At 41.2% G+C, this 26,691-nt stretch overlaps 1 protein-coding gene across 1 annotated transcript in view; it reads left to right on the plus strand.

Annotated features, from left to right (window-relative positions):
* The first annotated feature begins 1,451 nt into the window (after positions 1–1,451).
* The window catches only part of Il18rap (interleukin 18 receptor accessory protein), a 31,395-nt gene continuing 6,155 nt past the window's right edge, over positions 1,452–26,691 (plus strand). The window contains exons 1-11 of the mRNA XM_021174189.1: positions 1,452–1,566; positions 1,791–1,866; positions 2,490–2,623; positions 8,182–8,348; positions 8,781–9,102; positions 9,191–9,374; positions 14,516–14,666; positions 18,376–18,441; positions 20,553–20,676; positions 23,241–23,392; positions 24,337–24,474. Of these exons, the coding sequence (XP_021029848.1) occupies positions 8,279–8,348; positions 8,781–9,102; positions 9,191–9,374; positions 14,516–14,666; positions 18,376–18,441; positions 20,553–20,676; positions 23,241–23,392; positions 24,337–24,474 (1,207 nt within the window). The 5' untranslated portion in view covers positions 1,452–1,566; positions 1,791–1,866; positions 2,490–2,623; positions 8,182–8,278. The remainder of the gene's footprint in view (positions 1,567–1,790; positions 1,867–2,489; positions 2,624–8,181; positions 8,349–8,780; positions 9,103–9,190; positions 9,375–14,515; positions 14,667–18,375; positions 18,442–20,552; positions 20,677–23,240; positions 23,393–24,336; positions 24,475–26,691) is intronic.

The following is a 26,691-nucleotide window of genomic DNA, read 5'->3' on the forward strand; positions in this document are numbered from 1 at the left end:
ACAGGGATAATGAGCAGGGATAATAATCAGATAAGAGGAATGCCAAGGGAAGAGGAAACATGTTGTAATTATACTTTAATTTATTTGCAAACATTAAAAAAATTAAAAAAAATAAATTTTAGTAAAAAGATCTGAGTCCATTTTTGAACATAGTCTGTTGTGTGGTGCGAGTGGAGAATTTGTTGCGTAGTTTTCCATAGGGCTCCCTAAGTTACCACACTACGTCTAGTTTGTGATGCTCTTTCCTATTTTTACTAAATTTCCACACACAATTAGACTTGTTTCTCCACTCTACTCTTCTGTTCCACAGGTCAACTCTCTTTATTCATGAGGGTACTCCGCAATGGTTTTACTTGTACCAAGTTTCCTGTGGTGACAAAGACCTTCATCTGGCCCCAAATCTCCTGTGGTTCATGATGTCCTGCTTTTCTCTTCCAAAAACAGTTTATAAAGGACACATTAAGCTTCGAAGGAAAAGCTGTTGTTGAATTCACTTTAGGAGACCACACTGGCAGTAACTTTGGGCTTAACTTTAAGGTCTATATCAAGATCTCTGAGGTTTGACAAGGACACTCCCAACGCCCAGGCACTCTGAATGTACCTCAGCCTGAATTAAACCACTATCATGAACAATGCCTGGTCTGTCCATTTCCCCTTCATCCTCAGTATTCCTCCTTTAATCCCATTTAGATTTTGGATTACTGGGGCTGTCCCTGCCACACCCTGGGAGTCTAAGCTCATGTGCCCTCATGTGCTTTCCTCTGAACCTGCAATAGGTGGTAGGAAAATCTCAAATCCTTTTGGAATTTGAGCTAGTTTCACAACTAGCATGAATGCATGATTTATTTATTTATTTATTTATTTATTTATTTATTTATTTATTTATTTATTGGCTTAGACCTGCTCTCAGTTGCTAATTCTTCTCTTAGATTTTCACCTTCACCTCAGGTCAACACTTACCTTGCCCCCACTCTGACATGAACTTGGGCTCTGCTTTTTTTTTTTTTTTAATGCTCTTCTCCAGCCTTGTGCTGAAACAATCCCCATGGCTTGCTGTGCTCCGCTGCTTCAGCTTGGTCTTTATGGGGAGAGTAGGTACCGTTTAATTAAGAGGCTTTGGGACTAGTGTGGTCTCACGGTCCTCTAAATTGTTTTAATTACAGTGCAGTTCTTAATTAGGCATTCCAAGGTGCACAAGCATAGCCTCTGAGCCTTTCAAAGTTACGGTTATATCACTCTCCTCATTGATAAATTATTGCTCTGTAAAAGTGATGCTGGAGAGAGTTCATCAGAAGAAAGCCTTTAGGTTTGAAATGAAAGGCAAGGTTGGCAGTGCTTGTTTTAGAAGAAGGGGGAGGAGGAAGAGGAGGAGGAGGAAATAAAAAAGAACTCCCCTGTTGAGAAACAATGTCGAATGTTAACATTTGGTACAGGAAATTCCTGTAAAGGAAGCAGGCTTACTCACCGTTTCAACTAAACCTAACCACAACCCCTTTCTTGTCAAGGAGGCTGGCCAGAGGACAGCTTTGAATGCTTTATTTCAGGAGTTTTCTTCTGTGGATAAAGGTAGTTTACTTCATTTCTCCTTTGTTATGACTGGGCATTTTCCAACACCAGAGGTCCTTTACAAAATTCCAAGGTTGTCCTTTTCTGTCCAGGTGTAACTTATTATCTTGAAACTGTATGAGTTGGATATTCTTACATCTTCAAGTAACTCTCTTGCTAAAAAAAAAAAAAAATGTAGCAGAACCCTTTGAAAATGGGTGTTTTTCACACTTTTTTTTTTTCAGATGCACAAGCTGCCATTCACTGACATAAAGACTTGAAGTTCTCTATTTGTTGTGTATGTAAGAGCAGGAAACAAAGGTAAGAGACCAGAATATTCTTTCGCTAGATTCCTTAACCCAAATATATATTTTTAAAGGACTTAAAAAGTAAATTGCTAAACAGTTGCTTTTTGTGGAATATTTTTAATCACAGATGTGCTATTAGGCAGCAACATTTGTATCTCAGTGTTGTTTTTTTACCTTAACTTGTATAAGTGACTAGTTACAAAGTAAACCTTTTTTTAAAACAGCGATTCTTACATTTTATTGAAAGGATTATAAATAGAGGGATTCAATCAAATGTGGATCAAATTTGAATGGCCACATTACTTGTCCATCTTTGGAGGCAAGCATTGAACAAGCTGCTATTGACCATGTGAGCATTATCAGTATTCTTTGAATACTGCAACTATTAGACTAGTCCATAGCATCTCTTTTTTATTTGTATTTTAAGGGTGTGCACAGGACTGAGAGTCTTCCTGGTGATTCATTCAGAGCTTTCATTTTTCTCCTCACAGCAAATGCTTTGTTCTTTGAAAAACTTAGCTCATTATTACTCTAAAATATGGTCAAATTTGGTATCTTTTGAATAACTTCAGGGTAACTTTTTCTGCTTCTGAGAAAAAGAGAATTTTTAAATAAAAGTCTTCTGGAAAATTTTAGGAAAGAGACCTTGCAGATCTTCAGATCATCTCACTGGCCTCCTACCTCCTTCTGTAGAGGAGGCGAATAGTGGTGGCAAGATGAGAAACTTTGAAACCCTCCAGATATGATTCCTCCCTTCTACTACTGAACAGGTATGTGGTCATTGTTTCATAACGGGCACCGCTGCTATGAGTGATGCAACATTTGGTTTTCTACTGGGACAATAAGAATGACAGTACGCATGTTTTACAGAATGACAAACTTGAGTTTTACATTTGCTGGTATCTGTCAGTCATTTTTACTCTCACATGCAGAATTGGCAGCCATGTTGGTTTAAGTTGGAAAATGCTCAACAAGTACAACGCTCTACTCTTGGATGATCTTTTTGGAATCCCTGATGCATTTGGGTAATGGTAGAATGAGATTGTGTGGTCTTTTAAAAACAGACAAGGGCTTGAAGTATGGACTTTTCAGAATGGCTTTGTTCTTGGCTGGTCTGTGGACAATAACAATAATGGTAGCTACCATGACTGCTGAGAATTCTGTATATTCGAAGATTTTAGTTGGAATATTTTATAGATATCTAGTAAGCCCATTTGAGCTGTGGTACTGGTTAATGCCCAAGTTTGTTGATGTTTTATCTGGATTGATAAAAAAATGGGATATCCAAATCATTTTCTGTTTTTTTAGCTGAGTGAATCTGTTTGTGTCCAGTACTGTTTTTTAGCTGAAATCTGGTACCCCAGTGTTCAGCACGTTTACAGTAATTCTATTTTCTTGATGAATTACTTTGTTTATTAATGTGCATTAACTTTCTTTCAGTATGACATGGGGTCTAATTTCTTAGATATAAATATAACTATTAATGTTTATATTTTTGCTTCAATTTGCCTGGCTTTTGTTTGTGTGTTGGCTTTTATTGTTTCAGATTTAGTCTGTGTGTACCTTTGCCAAAAAGGTGGCTTGACCATTGTCCCTGTGGACTTGGATGTTTGAATACTTGTTCCACGGCTGACAGTGCTGCTTGGGTAGATTTAGGAGATGTGGCTTTGTTGGAGGAAGAATCTTATTAAGAACATAAAGATTCCTGAAATTCCCAGTTCACACTCCATGCTTTGTGATGTTTCACTTATCTACCATGGACTCTAGCCCTCTGGGACCATAAGCTCAAATAAACTCTTCTACATGTTGCATTGGTCATGGTGCTTGATCACAGTGATAAAACAAAACACAACAAAATGAGCAAACAACAACAGTAACAACAAACACTTAACTAAAAGACAAGTGTTTCTTGTAGACAACAAACAATAGGTTCTTACTCTTTAATCTGTTTAGCCATTTTGAGAGATTTAATCAGCAAATTACAACCACTTGCGCCTATGGCTGTTGTTGAAAGGAGATTGTTTCCTCCTACGTAAGGTTTTGTTGATTTAATTGTCTTCTTCCTATTTTATGTTAAAGGTTGGTTGGTTTTCTAACTTAGAAATGACTGTGCTATTCCTAATTTTCTTTTGTCTATTTGTTCTTCTCATGAAATGTATTCTTTCATTATCAAGGCTCTCTTTGTTCCCCCACTTGTGTAAGTGTAGGTCTTATTCTTTTTTTTTTTTTTGATATTTTCTTTATTTACATTTCAAATGTTATCCACTTTCCTGGCTTTCCTTCTGAATACAATGACAGCTTAAAAGTCATGTCATGATACTGACTGTGCTCATCTTTGGCTTTCTTTCTTTCTTCACCTATTTTAAGATAACTTTACTGAAAACAGTTATTTTTGTTGCCATTTACCTGTTCTCACTGCTATGATACATCATTAGATACTTTCCTTCAGGAATTACATTGAGGTATAATTTATTTGTTTGGTTGTTCGTTTTGTGATAGATTTGCCTTAATAATAAGTTAACATTTGTTCTTTGGCAGCTTCTAACATTGTTTGATTATTTTGAACTTCAGCATTTTGACTCCCATGTGTTGTGGAGACATCATTCCTCAGTCTGTCTAGGTTCTAAATACTTCTTGGGCTTATATGCCCATTTCCGTGTAGTAATTGGCAACTGTTAACGAATAGTTTTCTGTATATTGTGTATTTCATCTTTCTGTTTATTTCTACTCCACTGATGTATGCATGACATGATTATGTGTCCTTGGTCTCTGTCTCTGATATTCCATTTCATCATAGCTCCACTGTCCATAGCTATGTGTCCATTGTCAAACTTTTATTGAGTTTTTCATTCTGTGGGTTATTTTCCTGAAATCTCTATTTTCTTCCCAGATGATTTACCAATCTCCACTTTCTCTTTTGCAATGTTCACTTTCTTATCCATACCCTGAATTTATTTCTTTACTTCTTTTTGGTGCTTGCTTGCCTCCTCTTTAAAGTAATTCATTATTCTTACTTGCTGACTTTGAATTATTTGCGCAGCAAGGCAATCATTCTGTTGTCCTTAGGCTTAGGAATTGAGGTGTCATCATCACTTGGATGTGTAACATTACCTTAATTAATCATGATTAATTAATCAATTAATTGAGCTTCTCTGTTATAGTTTGGGCATTTTTTCTTTTCTCCTTCCTCTCTCTCTCCTTCTTTCTTTCTTTCTTTCTTTCTTTCTTTCTTTCTTTCTTTCTTCCTTCCTTCCTTCCTTCCTTCCTTTCTTCCTTCCTCCCTCCCTTCCTTTCTTCTTCCCTCCCTCCCTTTCTTTCTTCCTTCCTTCCTTTCTTCCTTTCTTTCTTTGTTTCTCTCTTTCTTTCTTTCTCTCTTTCTTTCTTTCTTTCTCTCTTTCTTTCTTTCTTTCTTTCTTTCTTTCTTTCTTTCTTTCTTTCTTTCTCTCTCTCTCTCTCTCTCTCTCTCTNTTTCTTTCTTTCTTTCTTTCTTTCTTTCTTTCTCTCTCTCTCTCTCTCTCTCTCTCTCTCTCTCTCTCTCTCTTTCTTTCTTTCTTTCTTTGCTTTAGCTCTCTCTTCTGTTTTTATTTGAGATTCTCCTGAGGGGACACAACTCCTCAGGACCATTCAAGGAAGAGTAAATAAATCGTTAAAAGAGTAACAACACAAACAGAGCAAACTTCACACATACTCTTAAAGTCAGTGGAAACAAATTACTACACCAGCAATAACCATGGGATACAAAGTGGTACAATGCTAATGTGGGGTCTGCTCTTCAGCCAGTTATTATTTTAGATAAAGGTGAAAGCAACAAATGAAAGAAATAAGACAAGGGAGTGAGGATAGAGAGAGAAGAATGGGAAAGAAATAAGGCAAAAAGATATTAGAACATTGCAAAAATAGAGGAAATCGCAAATGAACAAAATGAATTTAAATGCCTGATTACTTCTCAGCCTTTTGGCTAAGATCAAATGTAGGAATAATGACTGAATAGATTCAGATAATTAAGAGGAGGATAGAAATAATAATATTGAAACTCTTTTTTAAAAAATAAAGCTAAAAAATACTTCTAAAAGTTTAATAAAAAGACAAAATGGAGTACCAGTAGCACAAACATGATGTGCTGGAGACCAGAGTCTATTAGAAAGGAAAAGGCACCTCACAGGAACTTGAAGGCTCTTATCTTCCCTGATATTTAGGATGGTGATGAATTTTTGAACTACTCCAATCTCCAGTGCCCACCAGAGTTTTCTTCATATCATAAACTTCCCTGTTTGGAACAACAGGAGTCTGAGGTGCCACATCTGACAGTCCGTGTGTTGGGCAGTTTCTTCCACACCCCCTAGTGCACTGAGGGTAATACAATCATAGAACTCTGCATTTGATACCAGGTTCTGTGCTTTCCAAGCCTACTGGGCAAGGCATTCCCTCATGAAGAGATGGGACTGTGGAAGTCTGATCCCTCCCCAGGGTTTCAGAGTCCTGCCAGCAATGAACCTTGTAGCAGACAATTGACTCCAATTATTGACTTTGAGCTTGAGGAGATTGGGCTACACAGTTATCTTGAGGTGGTGAGGTCAGCTCTTAGGAACAGAAAGTGAGACCCCCCCAGGGCCATCCCTTTTGCTGCTGAAGGCCAGCCTCTTGCCCCTCTGCTTCTCAGCATGCCTATGTGTACTCATCCTTCTCTGTAACTGCTTTGTGTAGATATCTTCCATCCAGAGAAGGTAACAAGTTGATTGCAGGCTTTGTGGCTTCTGGCTGTTCTTGGTGATCATGTTCCTTGGGCAGTTGAGACTTAAACAGTAGGTTTCCTTCTAAGGTATATCCAGCTACAGCTTTCTGGTATTTAGTGGGGTAACACCATTGACGTCTTTTCCAGTGCTGACCTCTTCCTCAGGAGGAGTCACTGTCTCAACCCAAACTCCTAAGTAAGTTGGAGGTTTGGCAAGAACTGTGTGAGCTGTTCTGAGTCTTCAGCCAGGGTTTTGTGGCTTAGCTTTTGAATGAGGGTGATGTTGCCTTTCCTCCCTGCTGAGGATCTGCAACTACTGATCCTGGTATGTGCTGCTGCTGCTGCTGATGTTGTGTGCTGATGTTCACTGCTGCTCACGTTCACTGCTGCTGACATGCACTAGTGTGCACTGCTGCTGATGTGAGCTGCTGTTGATGTGCAGTGCTCCTGATGTTCACTGATGTGCACTGATGATGTTCATGTGTGCTTCAGCTGATGTGCACTGCTGCTGATGTGTGTTGATGCTTGGGTGTGCTGATGCTGATGCTGTGCACTGCTGTGCACTGCTGTTCCTGTGTGCTGATGTACACTGCTCCAGCATGTTCTGCTATTCCATGTCTCTACACTCTTCAGCTGACCTGTCATCCTCTCCATGACCACCCGGCTTGTCCTTTTGTTTGAATAGTGTTTAATATTTGCTGTCCTGACTTTCTCATTCAGCACATTGCATATAGCAGATGATTCTTGTCTACAGTTTTATCCCATTCTTTCTTCATCCTGAGATCTTCACCCCCTTTCTTAGTAACCCATCTCTTAGCAGCCACAGAAAATGGATGATCACCCCAATTCCTTGGCAGTTTCTGACATTCACAGAAAACCTATCCTCCAAATTTAGTCATTTTAATGTCAGATTAGACAATAGTACCCTACAAGTAAACATTTTATTTTCTGCTCAAAACTACATGCTCATTGAATTTATACTTTCCAAATTCCTAGTGATCATTGCTTATAAATTATTTAAAGTTTCCCATAGTCACTTTCTCTACAGAGGAGACAAACACTGTGAATCCAGCTGATGTCTAGCTTTCAATTTTAAGAACACATGCTCTCTCCTTTTATATCTTAAAGTGTCACAGTGATACCTCAAGCCACAAGCTCTTATTCCTAGTTATCTAATTGATAATCTTAAATTACTGTTTAATAATATAGATTCTCTGAGGTTTTATACATAGGAGTTTAATCACCAGCTTCCCTTTGATTTTTATATAAATCAGTCAATCCTTTAAGGGGGAAACATTATTTTTCCAAATTACTAATAGAAATAGACAATAGATGAGAGCATTATAAGAAAAAAAAAGAATTCCATGAAGAGAAATGTTCAGAGAATGTAATGTCCTCAGGGGACCCTGGATCTGAGATATGCATCCTTTGTATGTGCTAGAGATGACACATGGAAGAAACCGTTTCATGCCTCTGAAAATACCCACGCAGACTCTGGGCTTCTGAAGGCTGTTTGGGTGGGATGTGCTCTTTCAGAGTTTCCTGTGTGACTTGAAGCTTGGCCACAGGTTTTGATTTCTCCATTTCCTACTTTAGAAGTGAAGAGGATGCCAGAGAAAGAGGTTTGCCTCTCTGCACCCTCCACACTGGCGATCAGAAGTAGCTGAAGCCATGACAGGAGCAAAGGAGAACCATGCTCTGTTTGGGCTGGATGTTTCTTTGGTTTGTTGTAGGAGAGAAGACCACAGGATTTAATCATTCAGGTATGGGTTTTCTTTTGCATATTAACACCGCAAGTCTTGTGGTCAAAAGCTGAACTGACAGATGATCTGATACATCAGCAGGCTGATCTATTAGTACACAGCATCTTCTCACTGTCAAAAGGGGGAGGAGGAGAGTTCTGGGTCAGGGCTGCTTTCAGCAGACAACATACCCCTGGGGGATCCCAGTGACCACAGCTGGGTGCTCACGGGGGACATCCAAAAAGGAGTAGATGATTCTATTACTCATAGCAAATTAATACAAGCCCATTGAGAGTTAATCAAAACAAGAACCATTTTCATCTAGGAAATGGACACAGTACACATAGAATACAGAGCTTAGTCATTTGTTATATTGAGTCTATTCATGATATAAATGGAAATTCCGCCTTCTAATGTGTTTCTCTGTGTTGTTTCATTTGCTGTAATTTTCAGCTTGTGCTACCAAAAAACTTCTGTGGACATATTCTGCAAGGGGTGCAGAGAATTTTGTCCTATTTTGTGACTTACAAGAGCTTCAGGAACAAAAATTCTCCCATGCAAGTCAACTGTCACCAACACAAGGTCCTGCTCACAAACCTTGCAGTGGCAGTCAGAAGGACCTATCTGATGTCCAGTGGTACATGCAACCTCGGAGTGGAAGTCCACTAGAGGAGATCAGTAGAAACTCTCCTCATATGCAGAGCAAAGGCATGCTGCATATATTGGCCCCACAAATGAACAGCATTTGGTCATATATTTGTAGACCCAGAATTAGGTACGTCCTTAAATCATCCCAGTCTGAAAATATTCTCAACATTTCTGTTATCTAGACAAGTGCTCACAGGACCTACTATATCTCTTAGGAGCCCCCAGGATATGGCCTGTTGTGTCAAGACAGTCTTAGAAGTTAAGCCTCAGAGAAACATGTCCTGTGGGAACACAGTACAAGATGAGCAAGTCCTACTTCTTGGTAGTACTGGCTCCATTCATTGTCCCAGTCTCAGCTGCCAAAGTGATGTACAGAGTCCAGAAATGACCTGGTATAAGGTATGGATGGATTTGCTAAAACTGGTATAAGAGCATTGTTTTATGATACTGTCTCTAGGGTGTTTTATAGAAACATGAGTTAGAGAGCCTAAGACCCAGAGCTATATAAGGGCTGGTCTGTGCCTAAGCAAAAGATGTTCTAAAATGGTTGTGTCTTTATGTAGAGTACAGCTTGCTATTCAGATCAATAGAATCACCCTTTGGTTCAGTATCAGAGGAAAAGTCAATATGTAAGAATATCATGGTCTGATAGGGCATAAACAGGTGTCTGTATACTCAGGACTGGTGAATTCATTGTTCCTGCCTTAGAAAACAACAGGCAATGCTAAGGAAGAGGAAGGGAACTCCCTATAAGCAAGTTTTAAAGGACATGGGAGTAGAATAGTTTCTACAGGGGAGGACATTGAGGAAAGAACATCAAATCACCATGTGACTAGTGACTTGTACAAAGCTTGTGGGAGTGGTGGGATGTCCAGAGAAAGAGCACAAGAGAAAGTTTATAATGATGTTGACTAAACTGGTAAGCAAATAGTAAAAGCAAAAACATTCTATGTTTTCACTGTGCTATGGCTTTTCCAAGTGCTTGACCACCTGAGAATGCCCATCCAATGGAGCCACACCTCCTCCAACAAGGCCACACCTCCTAATCCTTGCCAAATAGATCCACCAACTGGGAACCAAGCATTCAAATCCATTATCCTATTATACATGTCCCTAACTTTATGCTCACTCCTGTTAGATTCTAATACTAATACATTGGTTTTATTTCATTATTGTGTGTTAAAAAACTTGGGATTTTGATTTTATAATTCTATAGCCCAGTGTAGTAGGTATCATTCTCAGAGTTTTGAAGCTGATAGATAAAATGTGACCATATGACTCTTTTAAAGATGATTTTAATTTTTATTGAAAATAGATATTTTATATACCATACATTTTGATTGTGGGTTCCCCTTTCCCAACTCCTCCCAGGCCACCCCACCTGGCCCCTATCCACCCAAATCCACACCCCATCATTCTTTGCCATTACAAAGCAAATAGGCAACTATAAAACCAAACAAACCAGAATAGGACAAACATACAGATGCAAACACACACACTGGCACACACAGAAATCCCTTAAAAACAGAAAATCCTACATTGTAATATAACAAAGCAAAACCTGTAAATAAATAAAAAAAAAAGGTGTGGGGAGTAGGGAGAACTACTGAGCAAGCTTGGATGGCAGCTTTTTCTCTCGGCTGTGGGTTCTGGAGCATGCTTCCAGGTGCACACTGCCATCTCTTAGGGGTATTACTGTTCAGTTATTTGAAAAGACACGCACATATCCTATTATTCAGCTTATACGTATCTTATTGTTTAACAGGGAGATCACTCAAGTATTGTTCAAATTACACCATAGAGCAAAGATCGAATGTACTTACTATAGTGCCTTGAGCCTCTAATCTAAGTTCTCAAATACACAGGAAAATGAGATGACTTTTATAAGCTCTTAGTTAGTGAACACAAGCTGGCTGTTATTAACCATCTCCTCCTTTCCAGCTGCTCATTCACCATCTGTTGAATAATTTACTCAGTACGTTGCCTGGGAACTGACATTGGGCCCATAATTTAAAATGTTTGGCTTATTAATTGCCGTGGATTATATTAAAATGAATATTACTACAGGACTGAAGCATAAGTTTAGCATTGTCAGGTGATTGGAGCAAGATATTGTACGAGGGTTCTTACTAGGAAAGAATAACATTGAGACAGAGATAGAGCAAGGAACCCATTCAGTGCAACATTGGTAAACTGTTCAGTGTGGTAGAAGCAGAGTTCTTGCATGATATACACTCTACTGGATTGGAAATAAAAAATGGCTTGCTCATGCTCATGCTTGCAGGGGTGGAACCCTGCTGGCATGTTTGAACTTTCCTGTTGTACATTCTGATCCAGAAAAATAACAGTGAGGATAGAGTGAAGGGAGGAGATACTCTTACGTAAGAAGAGGAATAATCACATGCTTTGACAAGGGACAAGTTAAAGAAGCAATCATAATATTTTCAAATTTTCAGGCTCAAAAGAATTCATGATGTTTACCAAGTTGTAGACAGTAAAAACTGGATTGATCATAGATAGCAAAGATAGAATCTGCTTAAATCCAGACATGATGATGATGGTGAAGAAGCCATTGCAAGTCCATCAATGAGAATAAGCTGAAAATATAGACCCAGGAAGTCCCCCGGAACAGGTGGAGGAATCCCAGATAGAAAGCACTATTCCTTGATAACTCTACAGTTTTGGGGTGCTCCCTAGTCCTGTGCTGCCCAGAAGTAAAATTCTGGATAGTACATTACAAGATCACAACGATTGCTCTCCCACTAGGAATGGTTTTGTTCTCCTTACATGCACCCCTAACATCTGTTTTTCACTTGTTCTTTCTAGTACCCCCCAACTCTCCACACAGGTGACACTGTGGATGCTTCCCCTCTGTACTTTTATTTTCTACTGCTCCTTCTCCAAGCACAACACAGTACTTTGAGCAGACATCTCTGCCTCTCCTTCCAGCAGGTCTTTCATGTGACTGAATAGAGTGATGAGGTCCACATGAGGTCCCCATGTTTCTTTGACATTTCTTTTGAGTTCCGTTTCACAAAGACTTTAAATGACACACACTAAGCCATGGTCACTATCTATATAGAGGAACAGGTCTATTTGTCTACCATCTTCATCTTTCTTAGTGATGGTGCAGTGTGTCATCACTTCATCAGATTACCAGGAGATCTACTGCCCACAGTCTACACTCTGCTCCGTGTGTGCTCTTAGTGGGCTCTCTAAAGCTTTATATCTGGACTTTTCTTCTTATTCACTTCTGGAGTGTTCTTGATCTTCACAATTACCTGATAAATATTTAAGCTGTCTGTCTCTGTCTCTTGCCCTGACTTTTCCTCTTGTCTTGTAACTACTCTCTATGACCCTCTCAGGCTTTTTGGCATCTCAGGAGAAGTTCTTTCTTGGGCCACAGGAACTGCTCCAGACACTTGGATGAGGGGGAGTTCCTGATTCTACCTGTGAGAAGGCCAGTGGAAGGGAAATTCCTCAAGCAATAAATAAGACTCGTAGTCAGAAAAATGATGTTTGATATTCAGTTCTTCATTTACCAGGCATGCTCTTGTTAGTTTTTAAACTCTAAAATACTTGTCTCCTCATTTTAATAATAGAGATAAAATCCATGTGAATCTAAAGTCAGAGACTCCTTTAGGCAAGTGATAGGTCATATGGAGAGGAAGCAGAAAGGGGGTTCAAGAGAGAGGCACTCTGAGAGGAATTGTCCTTTAGGTGAAAACCTTACTAGGGATGTTAGTGATAGACTACACTCTCCATCAATCTCCCAAGGCAATGCCAGGTGCCCTTTCCTAAAGGTTCCTGAGGGAGGCAGTGTGCCCTACACCAGGAGGAAGTGGGGATATTTGGCACGCTAGGAGAGTTGAGAGAAGAAGAAGACTGAAGATCAGTCACAGTGGTATCTGGGAGGTTTGTGATCTAATGACAACCACATGGAGTCATGTGCAAAGGAGATTTTTGCCATCTCTGTAGAGATCAGACTCTCCCCAGTTTGTTGTCTCTACTGTCTCCTTTCTTTAAATTATAATTGTAAAAGATCTACTCTTGATGCTCGTAGGAAAAGTGGAAGGTCATGTGTCATAGAATCATCCTATATGGAGCTAGGCTGCTGGAGTCAGGACAGAAGTGGTGATAAATCTTTCCTTGGGTATTGACTGAACCCCCACGGTGCCGTAAAAACCCTGGTGATAGGAAGTTGGTTATAATAGTCTTTACTTCAGACTCCAAGAACTCCATAGCCAGCTGTAGACACTTTACTGAAAATGTCTTATCACGTGACTTTCCTGGTTTAAAACCTTTCTTGCTTTGGGCTCTCCTAAATTCACACGTCCTTAAGGAAGCCCTTTCCTAGAGAAACAAAGATCAAACATATTCTGAGTCCACTTGGGCTTCTTAGCCTTCTTTCCCATGCCCAAACTTTACTTTACATGTCCTAAGGTGGCTGTCTTAGTCAGGGTTTTTATTCCTGCACAAACATCATGACCAAGAAGCAAGTTGGGGAGGAAAGGGTTTATTCGGCTTACACTTCCATGCTGCTGTTCATCACCAAAGGAAGTCAGGACTGGAACTCAGACAGGTCAGGGAGCAGGAGCTGATACAGAGGCCATGGAGGGATGTTCTTTACTGGCTTGCCTCCCCTGGCTTGCTCAGCCTACTCTCTTATAGAACCCAAGACTACCAGCCCAGGGATGGTCCCACCCACAAGAGGCCTTTCCCCCTTGATCACTAATTGAGAAAATGCCTTACAGTTGGATCTCATGGAGGCATTTCCTCAACTGAAGCTCCTTTCTCTGTGATAACTCGAGCTGTGTCAAGTTGACACAAAAATAGCCAGTACAGTGGCATTGATATTTAATTGGTTCCTCTGCAGTCTTCACAACTCTGCTCAGACTCAAGGAGGTAGCCCTGTTCTATGTGAGCCGAGATCTGCTGCTGTCAAGTGCTCCCTGAGCACTCTGTGTGATGTGATGGAAGAGCTCGACACTCAGAGCCTGGAGGCTCAGTGTCTGCTGGGAGAAGGGACTCATGTTTACTCCCTAACACGTACCCATGACTCACTTGCTTCCACTCTTGTTACTCCCTACCAGCTTGCTTTCCTAGGGCCAATGGCTATTTTAACAATTATAGACAAGGTGTGCCCATCACATCCTTACTGTAAATAGGTAGTGCCCATAACAGCTGATTGCCTCTGAGCCTCTGGAGATGTAAAATGACAGTTCTGCTGGGAGCAAGGGATGATTTTGTTCTCATAATCTCAGTCCTGTTGAAGCTTTGGCTGGAGCTGCAGTCTGTGCTCTGGGGAAAGCAATGATCCCACATAGCATGATCCCCCAGGGAAAGACAGGTGCGTAAAGGAGCCATAGCCCAGAATGAGACCAGATCAGGAACTACAGAAATTGCATGAACGATTCTAAGAGACATTTTCTTCGTTGACCCTAAGTTCAGAGTTTCTGAAGCTTTGCTCTGTGTGAAACGAATATCATTAAGATTCTGAGGTTATAGAAAGGTGTTCATTTCCCTATCTCCTGGATTAGGATGGAAGACTACTTCCCGAGTACAAGAAAAATCCAATTGAGATGGAAGATATTTATGATTTTCATCAAGGCTTGTATGTATGTGATTACACCCAGTCAGATAATGTGAGTTCCTGGACAGTCCGAGCTGTGGTTCAAGTGAGAACCATTGGTAAGTGACTTTTTCTGAACTCTTGGTTGACCAGTGAAAATCACCTTTATTTGGTTAAGTGATTATTTTCCTTTAGACTAAAAAACAGAGATAGCCACACACTGGCAACCATTAAAGGGTTGCATGTTGGCAAACCCAGTGTCTCCATCAACTGAGGTTTTATCACACAGAGAGGCTCAGCTCTGGGTCATGTTCATCTTGAGGTGGGATATCTATTCTTTTCTCTCTGGTTTAAGTTTTGAAATAAATTTAAATATGCATTAGATGTATTTTACATGAAGCATTAAGGGACATCCACGAACCTGTTTAAAATGTGTTAATGGTTTTTTCCACATGTTTAAAATCTTGTGTATTTTTTTTAAGAAAAGGAACATCATTGCTACAGCTTAAGATCTGTGCCTCATCTGCTTCCCATGAGGCACTGAAAAATTATAGTCTACCTTCCTAATGCTGTGACTCTTTAATATGGTTCTCCATGTTGTGGTGAGCCCCAACCATAAAATTATTTTGTTGTTACGGTTTGTTCCAAAGAACAATAGAGTAGTTGACTTAGTTCTTAGAGAAAACCTTGATGGAGTTTACTCCTGGTTTTCTTACCGCAGGGTGCAGTCCAGTGGGTGTACATCAAGATACAGTCCAGTTGGGATAGATTAATATTGAGAAATATCTGTTTATTTCCAGGCCATTGCCCTTTTCATGGCTTCATCATATATGGGAGTCCTCCTTAAAAGAGAGATTCTATGCACAGACATTACTGGCATCACTTTCTCTCACAAGGGATGTGTGAATATTCTTATATGCAGATATCACAAGTCCCTAACTTCTCAGTGGTAGAAATTACTTTCCTCTCTCATTTGAAGGTCTACTTTATCTATGCCAGTCATTCCTGTCTTGTTGGTCATGCTTAATTCTCATCTAATGATTTCTTCCTGCATGCCCACAGAACAGACACAAAATGTGTGTGTTAACTTTGGATTAAGGATCAGTCCTCTGACCTCTCAGAAATGACGGTGTTATGGGTCAGAGAAATAGAAAACAGGAGGTCACCATCCAGTACAGGAGAGGAAGGAGCAAAAGGCATGGATAAGGTACAAGTCTTAGTTAGGGTTTTACTGCTGTGAACAGACACCATGACCAAGGCAAGTCTTATAAAGGACAACATTTAATTGGGGGCTGGCTTACAGGTTCAGAGGTTTAGTCCAGTATCATCAAAGTGGAAACATGGCAGCAACTAGGCAGGCTTGGTACAGGAGGAGTTGAGAGTTCTATATCTTCATCTAAGGTGGCTAGCAAAATGCTGGCTCCCAGGCAGCTAAGACAAGGGTAGTAAAGACCATGCCCACAGTGACACACCTACTCCAACAAGGCCACACCTCCCAACAATGCCACTTCTTGAGCCAAGCATATATAAACCATCACAGTCCACCAGGTCCATCATTGTTGACCCACATCCAAGTCAGAGCCCTGGGAAAAGAAAAGTGAGCACCTTGTTCATTTCATTAGGAAGAGAAGAGTGTGTGGTACCATTCACTGTGTTGTCAGGCACAGAAGTATCATTCATTTCCAGGATTTGTGAGAAAACACAATTCATAGGAGGGAGAGAAGACCAGAGAACAGGGATCATCAAGTAGGGGTTGGGGGTCTGACGGCAAGGACCACTCCATCCTTGAAACTGGTTTCAAGTTGTTGGTTCATTCTTCTTTGTCTGTGTGTGGAGATTTTTGTTTTTTGTTCATTTCTGTCCTTATTTGAGTAAAGGTCTCTCTGTGTATACCAGGGTAGAATAATTCACACGTAGCCTAAGTTGGCCTCAGACTCATTATCTCTAGCCTCAGCCTCCTCAGTGCTGGGATCATAGACATTTGTGACCACATCTGACAAGTCTGGAATTTTTATTCAAAGGACAATAGAAGACCACTCAGTACTGCAATGCATGGGCAGGCTTGTACCTAGCGCAGATCACTTTGATTAACATGAAGACGTAACATTTTTGAGAGTAAGTTTATAAGCAGGGAAGACATGGTTAATTCAGGCAGTTGCCAGGAGGGACATGACAAGGGGGCATGAATCGGAAGAGATGAATGGTAGAAATATATAGGAGATGATTCCATGAGAATGTAGGGCCTAGGAATAAAAGAAGCCAAGAATGGGAGTCGGGGCTGCATTGCCTTCTACTGATAGTGGGCAAAATGGGAGTCGGTGTGGTCAGCAAGCATGACAGATGCTGAAGATACCCCAGGAGGCAGAGGGAACAGAGTTACTGAGTCAACAGAGCACCATGTGTTTTACAAAACAAATGAAGAAAAGAAAGAACAGACATTCTAGTTTTCTGTGAGGGTACATCAGTAAATGCTATTTAATGAGAATGGAAGACAGAGCACAGATGCTAATTTGGATGGACTTCAGTAAAAACGTTGCAACAAAGAGGGGTTATTAGGTTAAGGTTAACGATGGAGATCTCAGGGCTGGGGATGGGAGTATGAGAATGGCCAAGTCAAAGAGCAGGTTCCCAAGCCCCTGAAGTACTTCCAACATGTGTAAAAGAGGGTGAAACAATAAGATCTTCAGGAAACATACCCTGGTGGGTTGGTGTCCATGGGAGGGAGAGTTTGTAGTGTGCTAGCAAAATACCTTTGGAGGCCAAGATTGCCAGGAGAAGGATTGTGTGAGTCCTATGGGTGCTGATGGCTTGAGAGAAACCAGGTAGGTGAGGAAGACTCTGAGGACTGAGAGTGAGGAAGCCTGTGAGAACTGAGAGCCAACGTGTTGTAGAAACCACAGCTTTTCATGGGAGATAGAACACCTTCAAGAGAAAGCAGGCCAATGGAGGTGCATTTGGAATTTTGTGGCAGAAAGGTAAAGGGCAAGTAAAACCAGAGACGAGACGCACTGCACCTTCATTCTAAGGTAAACCGTGAGTTTAAGGGTTGCTGGGTGGATGGTTTGGAAGCTCGGTTCCTTGGGTGGGTTCTTCCTCTTGGCTGGTGACTCAGCCAAATGGCAACAAGAAGAAACCTTCCTGTAGGAGACACAGATGGAAGTTCAAGTCTGCAGTGAGCAGGACTGACCAGGGAGACCATGTACCACAGGAAATACGGATCATGAAGAACTAGTTTTTACCTAACATTTGTAGCCTAGTGTACCAGTCATTTCATGGGCAAGCTTGTGTGTATGTATGTGGCTGCATGCGTGCCTGCATGCATGTGTGCATGTGTGGGTGTGCACATGTGTGTTTGTAGGCCAGAGTACAAACTTGGGTTTTACTTCTCAGGTTTAACCCATCAGTTTCTGCTGAGACAGAATTTCCCACTGCCCTGTAACTTGTCATGTAAGCCAGGCTGTCTAACCAGTGAGCCCGAGGGGTCTGTGCAACTCGACTTCTCCACACTAGAATTACAAGCATGCTCACCATGCCCACGGGGGAGAGGGCAATATTTTGAGAGGTCCATGGATCAAACTCAGCAACTTGTGCTGTTTTAAGCCCTGTGCCAACTGAGCTCTCTCCTCAGCCCCGAGGAAGCAACCTTCTGAGTAGAAATCCCAATTCCAAGATTTATGCATCCTGGGTAAAATTTAAAAAAAAAAAAAGAAAGAAAATCAAAAGGAGCAGCAGCATGTTATATGAGTGTTGATGTAATAGCCCTAAAACTTCATGAGCAGGCCTTCAGACTTCTCAACGCCAAGGGTGAATTTTGTTTTCAACTTTCAGGTAAGGACATCAATGTGAAGCCGGAAATTCTGGATCCCATTACAGACACATTGGACGTAGAGCTTGGTAAGCTACCTGGTTATTACCATCCCTGGATGCCCCTGCGCTTCAGGGAGTAAATTGGAGGACGGCATGAAGAGTGATTAGACTTTTGAGCTAGAGTATTCGCTGAGTACCTTCACTTGGCCCTGATGAGTTTTGTTGCCCCTCGTGGTTTCTTAATCCGGAGCCTCAATGATCAGATTTGCCCCTCACTATGGCATCCTGACCTTCTCTTGAGGTAGCATGAAGAAACATATTCTAAGTGCCTGGTGAGTTAAAGAAGATGAAGTGGTTTTATATTTTCGATGCACGGGTTTCCATGTAGGTAATGATGTATGAATTCATCAAGTTAGCATTGACCCCTGTGACTATGACTTTTGGGCTATTCCTTAAGACAATTATAGAAAAACACTTCAACTCTTGCTCAAATGGATTCCAAAATGGTGTCTTCTTCTGGATAGAGGAGACATTGACTTTATTCTGGCTGCCTTGTATTTTGTCAACTATATTTATTGTTTTATGCACAGCAGAGTAGAAATTGTTATGCTTGAAAGAAAATGGTGGTGTTTCGGTGCAGTAGTTACCATTTTAAATGTGAACGACTTAAGTTTTGTACAAAGAAATCTAAACAAATTATTATGACAGTATAAGATCAGTAGGTGGCGGCAGTGGCACATCCTGGGGCTAGGAACATCAAGGAGGAAAAACAGGAGCATGGAAAGCAGAAAAACACCCAGCCTGGTTGTGTACAGCATCAGTGAATCTTAAGGCATTGCTAGTAGAAAAGATCAAGATCCAAAGACGAGCTTGCAAGGGGATTCCCCACCCACTCATACACAAGTCAATTCTAAGCGTAGGATAATCTGCACTAGTGGTTGGGGAATGGGAAGGGTAGGAAGAGGGAGGGTGGTCCAATAACATGCTTGGCACATCCATCCATCCTTCCATCCATCCATCCATCCATCCATCCATCCATCCATCCATCCATCCATCCACCCATCCATCCATCCATCCATCCATCCATCCATCCATCCATCCATGCATTGTGTGGTATGCTGAACCCCTGAGAATCTAAATGATTTCTTCCCTAAACTGCACACACCTTACACTGAACCTTCTGCAAGACCAGTTGATAGCAAGAACCTCAGTGATCATGGAAAGGGTTAGATGCTCCAGCTCCACAGCCTTGTTACAATTTATCTTGGGCCTTTTATGGCTATAGTAATGTCTGTGAGAAAGCACAGTTCTCATCTCAAAGGTGACAACAGGCTGTTTATTCTGGAGTCTGATGTGAGTTGAGTGTGACCCAGGAACACAGATTTGGGTTACCCCAAATCCATATCCCAATGAGGTAACAGCTTCATAAGGCTTTATGGTAACAGGAAAAAGAAAGTAATAAATTAAGACTATTTTCAAATACAATGGGGAAAAGGTCAGATACACAGGATGCATTAGGGAGACCTCAGCTGTTTGATGACAGTTTTAACATTTTGGTTGGCAGTGGTCTGTTATGCTAGTATATTGCTTAAAAACTAATACATCCTAATCATTATAAGGATGTTAAGTCAGCTATGGAGGTGGGCAAGGAATGACTGTTAAGGATGGTGAGAAGGCCCAAGATTAATTGTCACAATGCTGTAGATCTGGAGCATGCCAATCCTTTGACGATCATGAAAGTTCTAACCATTAATTGGTCTTGCAGAGGTTCCGTGTAAGGTGTGTGTGTGTGTGTTTATTTTTGTTTGCTCTATAAAAGAATTTCCATTCACGGTAACCTCATGGCATTGATTCAATATGTAACTATCCGCTAGTTGAATGATGTTTTTAATATATCTTACACATCACCACTAATGTTAAAGACTCGGTTCAAGAGTAGTCTGTTCACAGAGCTCCAACCTGATTGTGAATTTCCTCATGTTAGGGACATAGCTACACATTTGAGATACACAACTCAGCTACAAGGGACAATTGTAAGCAGAATTGTGTTACTGAGTGGGAGGTGTTAATGCTTGGCTATTCCTGGTACCCACTTGATGGACACCTGCCTACATCCTGATGCAGCCTTATGGTCCTTTCCCAGCACATCAATGTTCTAATATGCTCACCTCCTGTTTTCTTGACCTCTGCATTTTCAGGAAAGCCTTTAACTCTCCCCTGCAGAGTACAGTTTGGCTTCCAAAGATTTTCAAAGCCTGTAATAAAGTGGTATGTCAAAGAATCTACACAGCAGTGGGAAATGTCAGTATTTGAGGAGAAAAGGTAAGAAAAGATTGCGATCATGACCCATCATGACCCAAACTAGTGCTTTTAAACCTTTAGAGATTGCTAAACAGAATTTATGGTGGTGGGGTAGCCACTCGTGCCTACTAGTGGTGAAAATAAAACTATGTAAACACTATCTATCTGTCTGTCTGTCTGTCTATCTATCCATCTATCCATCTATTACCTATCATCTATCTATTATCTCTCTCTCTCTCTCTCTCTCTCTCTCTCTCTCTCTCTCTCTCCCTCTCTCTCTCTTATCTCTCATCTATCATATTTATTTAAAATACAGAGGCACTCCATTTCTCATTTCTCTTTATGAGGCCATAAAGTAAACTAGATATACAGAAGATTTAGTCAATGATGGAATTATATATTATAGTAGACCTCCTAAGACTGTATCACTTAGTGATGTTAGAGACATATTACCTGTGTTAAATACCCTGTGATGTTTGCACAATGGTTTCAAATACCTTAGACCATGTTAAAGTGTATTTAATTTAATTTAATTTAATTTTTTGAGACAGGATCTCATGTATTTCAAACTCTTTATGTGGGAGAAGTTTTAAGTTCTCAAATGCTGGAATTAGAGGCATGTACCACAATATCCTCTGTATGTTTGGGTTTGAACCAAGAGCCTCATGCATTCTAGGCCAGCACTATACCAACTGAACAATATCCCAAGCTTTCATAGTTTGTCTTGGTGACAGGGACATCCACTGTGCTGAGCACATACTCTATCACTAGGCCAAATCCTCAGCCCACAAAAGGTTTTTGTTTTTGTTTTTTTTTTTAAACAAACTAAAGAGGGTGGTTCCTGCCCCACCAGATCTTCAACTCTGCTTTTATTCGGTGCTAAGGAAATGGCACCATAGCATAGATTCTTGCAAAAGAGAATAGGTGGCATGGCTTACCCTGGAGTAGAGCCTTAGAGGAGAGATGTCTGTCTTGGAATACTAGCAGGCTGAAACATTTTATGATAACTAGACTTCATTTGTTATCTGTGACTAACAGACACCCCAGAATTTATAGGAAGGAGAACTTGACCAGTTGAAAGGAAAACTAGACCTTCAGAACCAAGCCCTCCAATGTCTAGAAAAGTAAGTCTCTATCCTATTGCAAAGGAGCTGGGACCTATCATGGCCAGTCAGACATGTCAATAGGAGATGTGTCCTACCAATTTTCTGTATTAGACCCCGCTCCAGATAAGAATACACAGCATGTTCTCTCTAGTTTTTCAAGGATTTCACTGGACCAATGTAATATTTTGAAAAGTATAGATGAACAGTAAAGGAAAGATTTTACTGAGGGAAACGCCATTTAGCAAGAGGTTCTAAAATCAAGGAACACATTGGATTTCAAACTGATGCTGCATGAGACTCTATGTAGGAGAAGTGAGGCAGAGCCCAGATTCTCAAGCCACTCCACCTGTGGATTTCAGTCTGCTTTCCAGGAGTACAAGGTGACTCTGGCCTTCTGTGAGGGAGGCCCCATTTCCTAGGTATATGACCGAAAACCTCATTTTTCAAGGTTATCTGCCATAAGGGACAGATGAGGTGGAAGCCACATGTACCTCAGAAAGTGTGGCAAGCAGGAAATTTCTGTGGACTGATTGTAGGCTCACAGCGGCATGACCGATCTGAACACGGTCCCTTAATATGACCACTGAATGATGCAGACATAGAAAATGGGAACTAAGTAAATGCAGAAAGTCACAGTTTTCTGGGTGGGACAGAGACCTGGGTGCCAGGCTGGAGGTGGGACATACTAGAGTCACACAGTAGTGATGATGTCACTACTGTGGCCAGCACCACTCTTCCTCCTCTGAGCTTTACCCCTGACACTACCAAGTCAGGATGTTTATATCCTGACCCCTTAGAGTTTATGTGGCGAGGAGGGAAGAGATTAAAGAGTCCATAGTCAGTGCTCAGCCAAGTACCTGGTAGCAAGCCTCAAGAGGAATTAGGTGTGGTGTGGTGTGGTATGATGTGTGTGTGTGTGTGTGTGTGTAGGTGTATGTAGACATATGTGTACTTGCATTTGGAGGCTAGGGGTAAATCTCATCTTTCATTCCTCAAAGATCACTAATCTTGTTTGGGGTTGGGGGTGGGGAGCAGAATTTCTTCCTGACTGAACTAGGCTGTCTGGCCACTGAGCCATACGCATCCACTTCTGTCTGCTTTCCCAATGCTGGCATTACAGGTACACGCTACCACGCCTGGCTCTTTACATGTGTTCCGGGGATTAAATTTAGGGCTTCATGCTTGGGAAGGAAACAGTCTACAGAGGGAGACTGTTCACAAATTATCAATATTCTTCATTCCCAAAGGGGGACTCTTACAGTGAAGACCAGAGGAGGGCCACAGGTAACTTGTGCTTTAGTGCAAAGCCTTAGCAGATTCCATCAGTTGATGCAGAACAAGCCTCCTCTGTCTGTCTCTGATCTTCTACAGTCTTCTTATGAGAAATTCCTACTGACTCTTCGTCAGCTTTCTGAGCACAGCTTCACCAATGGGAGTTGATCTTCCTGAGTGGGTGTGAATTTCCCCCTCCTTTTCTAGGATTCAATCCACTTTCAAGAATGAAGTCATTGAACGTACCATCTTCTTGAGAGAAGTTACCCAGAGAGATCTCAGCAGGAAGTTTGTTTGCTTTGCCCAGAACTCCATTGGGAACACAACACGGACCATCCGGCTGAGGAAGAAGGAAGGGGGTAAGCCTAGAAGTTTGTTCCCAGAGATTGACAACTGTTCTTCTTGGAAGGGGAAGGGGCATCTTGCCAAGAAGAGCATCAATGTTCGCTATGAAAGCTTTCCAGACACTGAAGCACTTTGCCATGGTAGTTCCTTTAAGGCCTTGACTATGACCATACAACTGACTTTGACCTGAGCTTCGTAACAACTAATTTGTGGGCAGAAGAGCCCATTACTCAACTCACCCAGACTTTCTGTTCATGCTGTTGCCCATTCATGTAGCCTTCCCACTTACTCATTCTGTAAAGAACTCAATTAACCCACTTATCCCTCTTGTACCTACAAGAATCCCCAGCCCCACCTACCCCCACCCACTGGGCCAGCCCAGTGTGCAGACATCACTTTCTTTGCCGTTTGCCCCCTCTGGCTTCCAGAGACCATGACAATAGCTCTGAGAAATGCCCATGAGGAACAGTTCCATCCTTAGCAAGATGTCCAGGGATGAGGTTGGGCCAATCACGGACTTGCTCAGTCGATGACTGGAACACAGTCCAGCAGAGTAAATGTCCTCTGGCCATAGCGTGACACTGTAAGTGTGCCATGACGGTAGCTTTCCTATGCAGATCCCTTATTTATAAGTGGAGTCATGGAGGGTGTGGGGTGATGCTGATGTGACTCCTAGTTTAGACTTCCATGGGGATGAGCACCCGCAAATGTAATTTACAACAGGCAACAGGAAAGGTACAGATGAGCTCTGTAGATATTTGTAGGAACAAAAATAGGCAAAATGGCTCAGCATCGTAGGTCAGCTCATCAGGAATTTCCCATCAACCTGGCTCTCTAGAGTTAATTGTGGAAAATTCCATCCAGACTTGAGATGACAGAGATAGCAGCATGGCTTTCTATTACATAATAGGCTGTGTTGGTCCAGATGTGTTTGCTCAGATCTCTGTCTTTCCCTTAGTGGTGTTTGTATACATCCTTCTCGGCACGGCCTTGATGCTGGTGGGCGTTCTAGTGGCAGCTGCTTTCCTCTACTGGTACTGGATTGAAGTTGTCCTGCTCTGTCGAACCTACAAGAACAAAGATGAGACTCTGGGGGGTAAGAACACCCAGTGTGCCACTCTCCATCTAAATGACAAGACACTGTTACTTAATTATTCCCTACCTATTGGCTCTCTTTTTTTAGAACTGTCTTAGTTGTGATTTCACATGGCTCCTGCCAGCCAGAGAAGCCCATGAGAAAAGTCAGAGGTAGCGAATTCCTGATAGGTAGTGTTTTATCTCGAAGGATTAGGTCCTTCCTCTTCTTCTTTTCCTCCTCCTCCTCTTCCTCTTTTTCTTCCTCTTCTATTTCTTCCTCTTCTTTTCCCCCTCTTCTTTTTCTTCCTCCTCTTATCCTCCTTCTTCCTCCCCCTCCTTCTCTTCACCTTTCTCTCCTTCTTCTTCTTCTTCTTCTTCTTCTTCTTCTTCTTCTTCTTCTTCTTCTTCTTCTTCTTCTTCTTCTTCTTCTTCTTCTTCTTCTTCTTCCNTCTTCTTCTTCTTCTTCTTCTTCTTCTTCTTCTTCTTCTTCTTCTTCTTCTTCTTCTTCTTCTTCTTCTTCTTCTTCTTCTTCTTCCTATTCTTTTTCTTCCTCTTCTAATTCTTCCTCCTCCTCCTAGTCTTTCCTCCCCTTTTTCTTCCTCTTCTTCTTTTTCTTCTAATTTTCCTGCTCCTCTTCTTGTTCGTCTTCTCCTCCTTCCTCTTCCTCATCCTCCTCTTCTTCCTCCTCCTCCTTCCTCTCCTCCTTTTGCTCTGGCTTTACACCAGGAAAGACTGAAGAAACAATTCTAGCTCATTCTAGTTACCAGGAACCTTGCAGAAGATACTTTTGTGGGATTTATGGGAGTTAGAAATATTCTCTTTGCTAACCAATCTGAGGTGACTCAGCAAGTGGCAGCTTTATATCCCGCTCTCCTCATTCATAAAACAGGACTGTCACAGCAGCAGGCAGAGGACAGTATGTGAGCTCACTGAGGCTAGACATGGTTTGTCTTTAGACTGGTACCTAAGTATATAGAACTCAGTATGGTCTGCGATGAATGTCACTTGAGGATGGGTCATATGCCCAGTCTGAGTATTGACTATTGCCATCTTCACAGTCCCCTTAGACAGAGAAAGATGAAGCCATAATCTTCATATGAGACCACCCAAAGAGGCTGTGTCTTAACTTTGAATCTATAAGTCTGGTTTTAGGAAACCCATCACCTGGGTTATTACCAAATGAAAACAAGGCATGCAAGGTCAGGGACTTGTCCCAAACAAGTGTAAGTTGCACAAATTACAAGTCCTATTATTACTAATGACACTTCTGTTAATTCACCCACAAGACATGGTTGCAATACCCTTCCAGTTGTATGAGCTAGAATGCTGCTTTAAGCTTTGCTGGCTCCAGAAAGTCTCAGGTCAGTGTATTGGCAGTGTCAGTGATTGACTTTGCTGCTTGGAGCAGAAGGTCTGCCTGCTGTGTAAGCACCTTCACTGGGAGGGTCCTCTGAGGCCAGTGGCTTTTGCAGGCTGAAATTACTGCACCAAGAAAAGGAAGTAAGAAGTGTTCCAGGTCTGAGTTCAGTCACCCCCCCACACACACACCCCTGAACCAAGCTAAGAAAACTGGAGAAATACATGCATTTCATCTTTTTTTTTTTAGATCGATTATTGATAACATCTTTTGAGTTCCATAAGCCAACAGTGTTTTCAGAATTTTTGTTTGTTTAATTAGCCTTGTATATTTGTATGGAACAAATTCACTGAAATGCTTTTTTTTTCCCCTCCCTTAAGATTCTAGAGTTTAACAAAGCAGAGTCAGTTGATAGGGATCATTTAATTTTGTCTGATGTCATTTCACTTCTTGGTGATTTGCTCAGAACTGGTTTCTGGAGCACAGTGATTCAGCGCCCTCTGCTGGTCAAACGGATATTTATTTACAAAATGAAAGCCCAAGAGTCCATTGTGAATGTCTAAACTTCATTTAGAAAGAAATAACACTAGGAGGACATGCGTAGGTCTTCTAACACCACACTCTGTAAATTCATTGCTAAATAAGTTTATCTTTTGATTTATAGAAAACTCTGGGGTTTTTACAAAACCCTGGGAGGTAGCTAAGGTGTGTTACACATTTTTATTTTTATTTTTATTTTGTTTTAAAATCATTTCTATTGACATTCATCCACCCTTCCTTTTATCCTTCCCCCTCCTCAGTAAAGGCAATCTCACTTTTTTTTAAATTAGGTATTTTCCTCAATTACATTTCCAATGCTATCCAAAAAGTCCCCAATAC

This window comes from Mus caroli, chromosome 1, assembly GCF_900094665.2.
Source record: "Mus caroli chromosome 1, CAROLI_EIJ_v1.1, whole genome shotgun sequence".
In the NCBI taxonomy this organism is placed as follows: domain Eukaryota; kingdom Metazoa; phylum Chordata; class Mammalia; order Rodentia; family Muridae; genus Mus; species Mus caroli.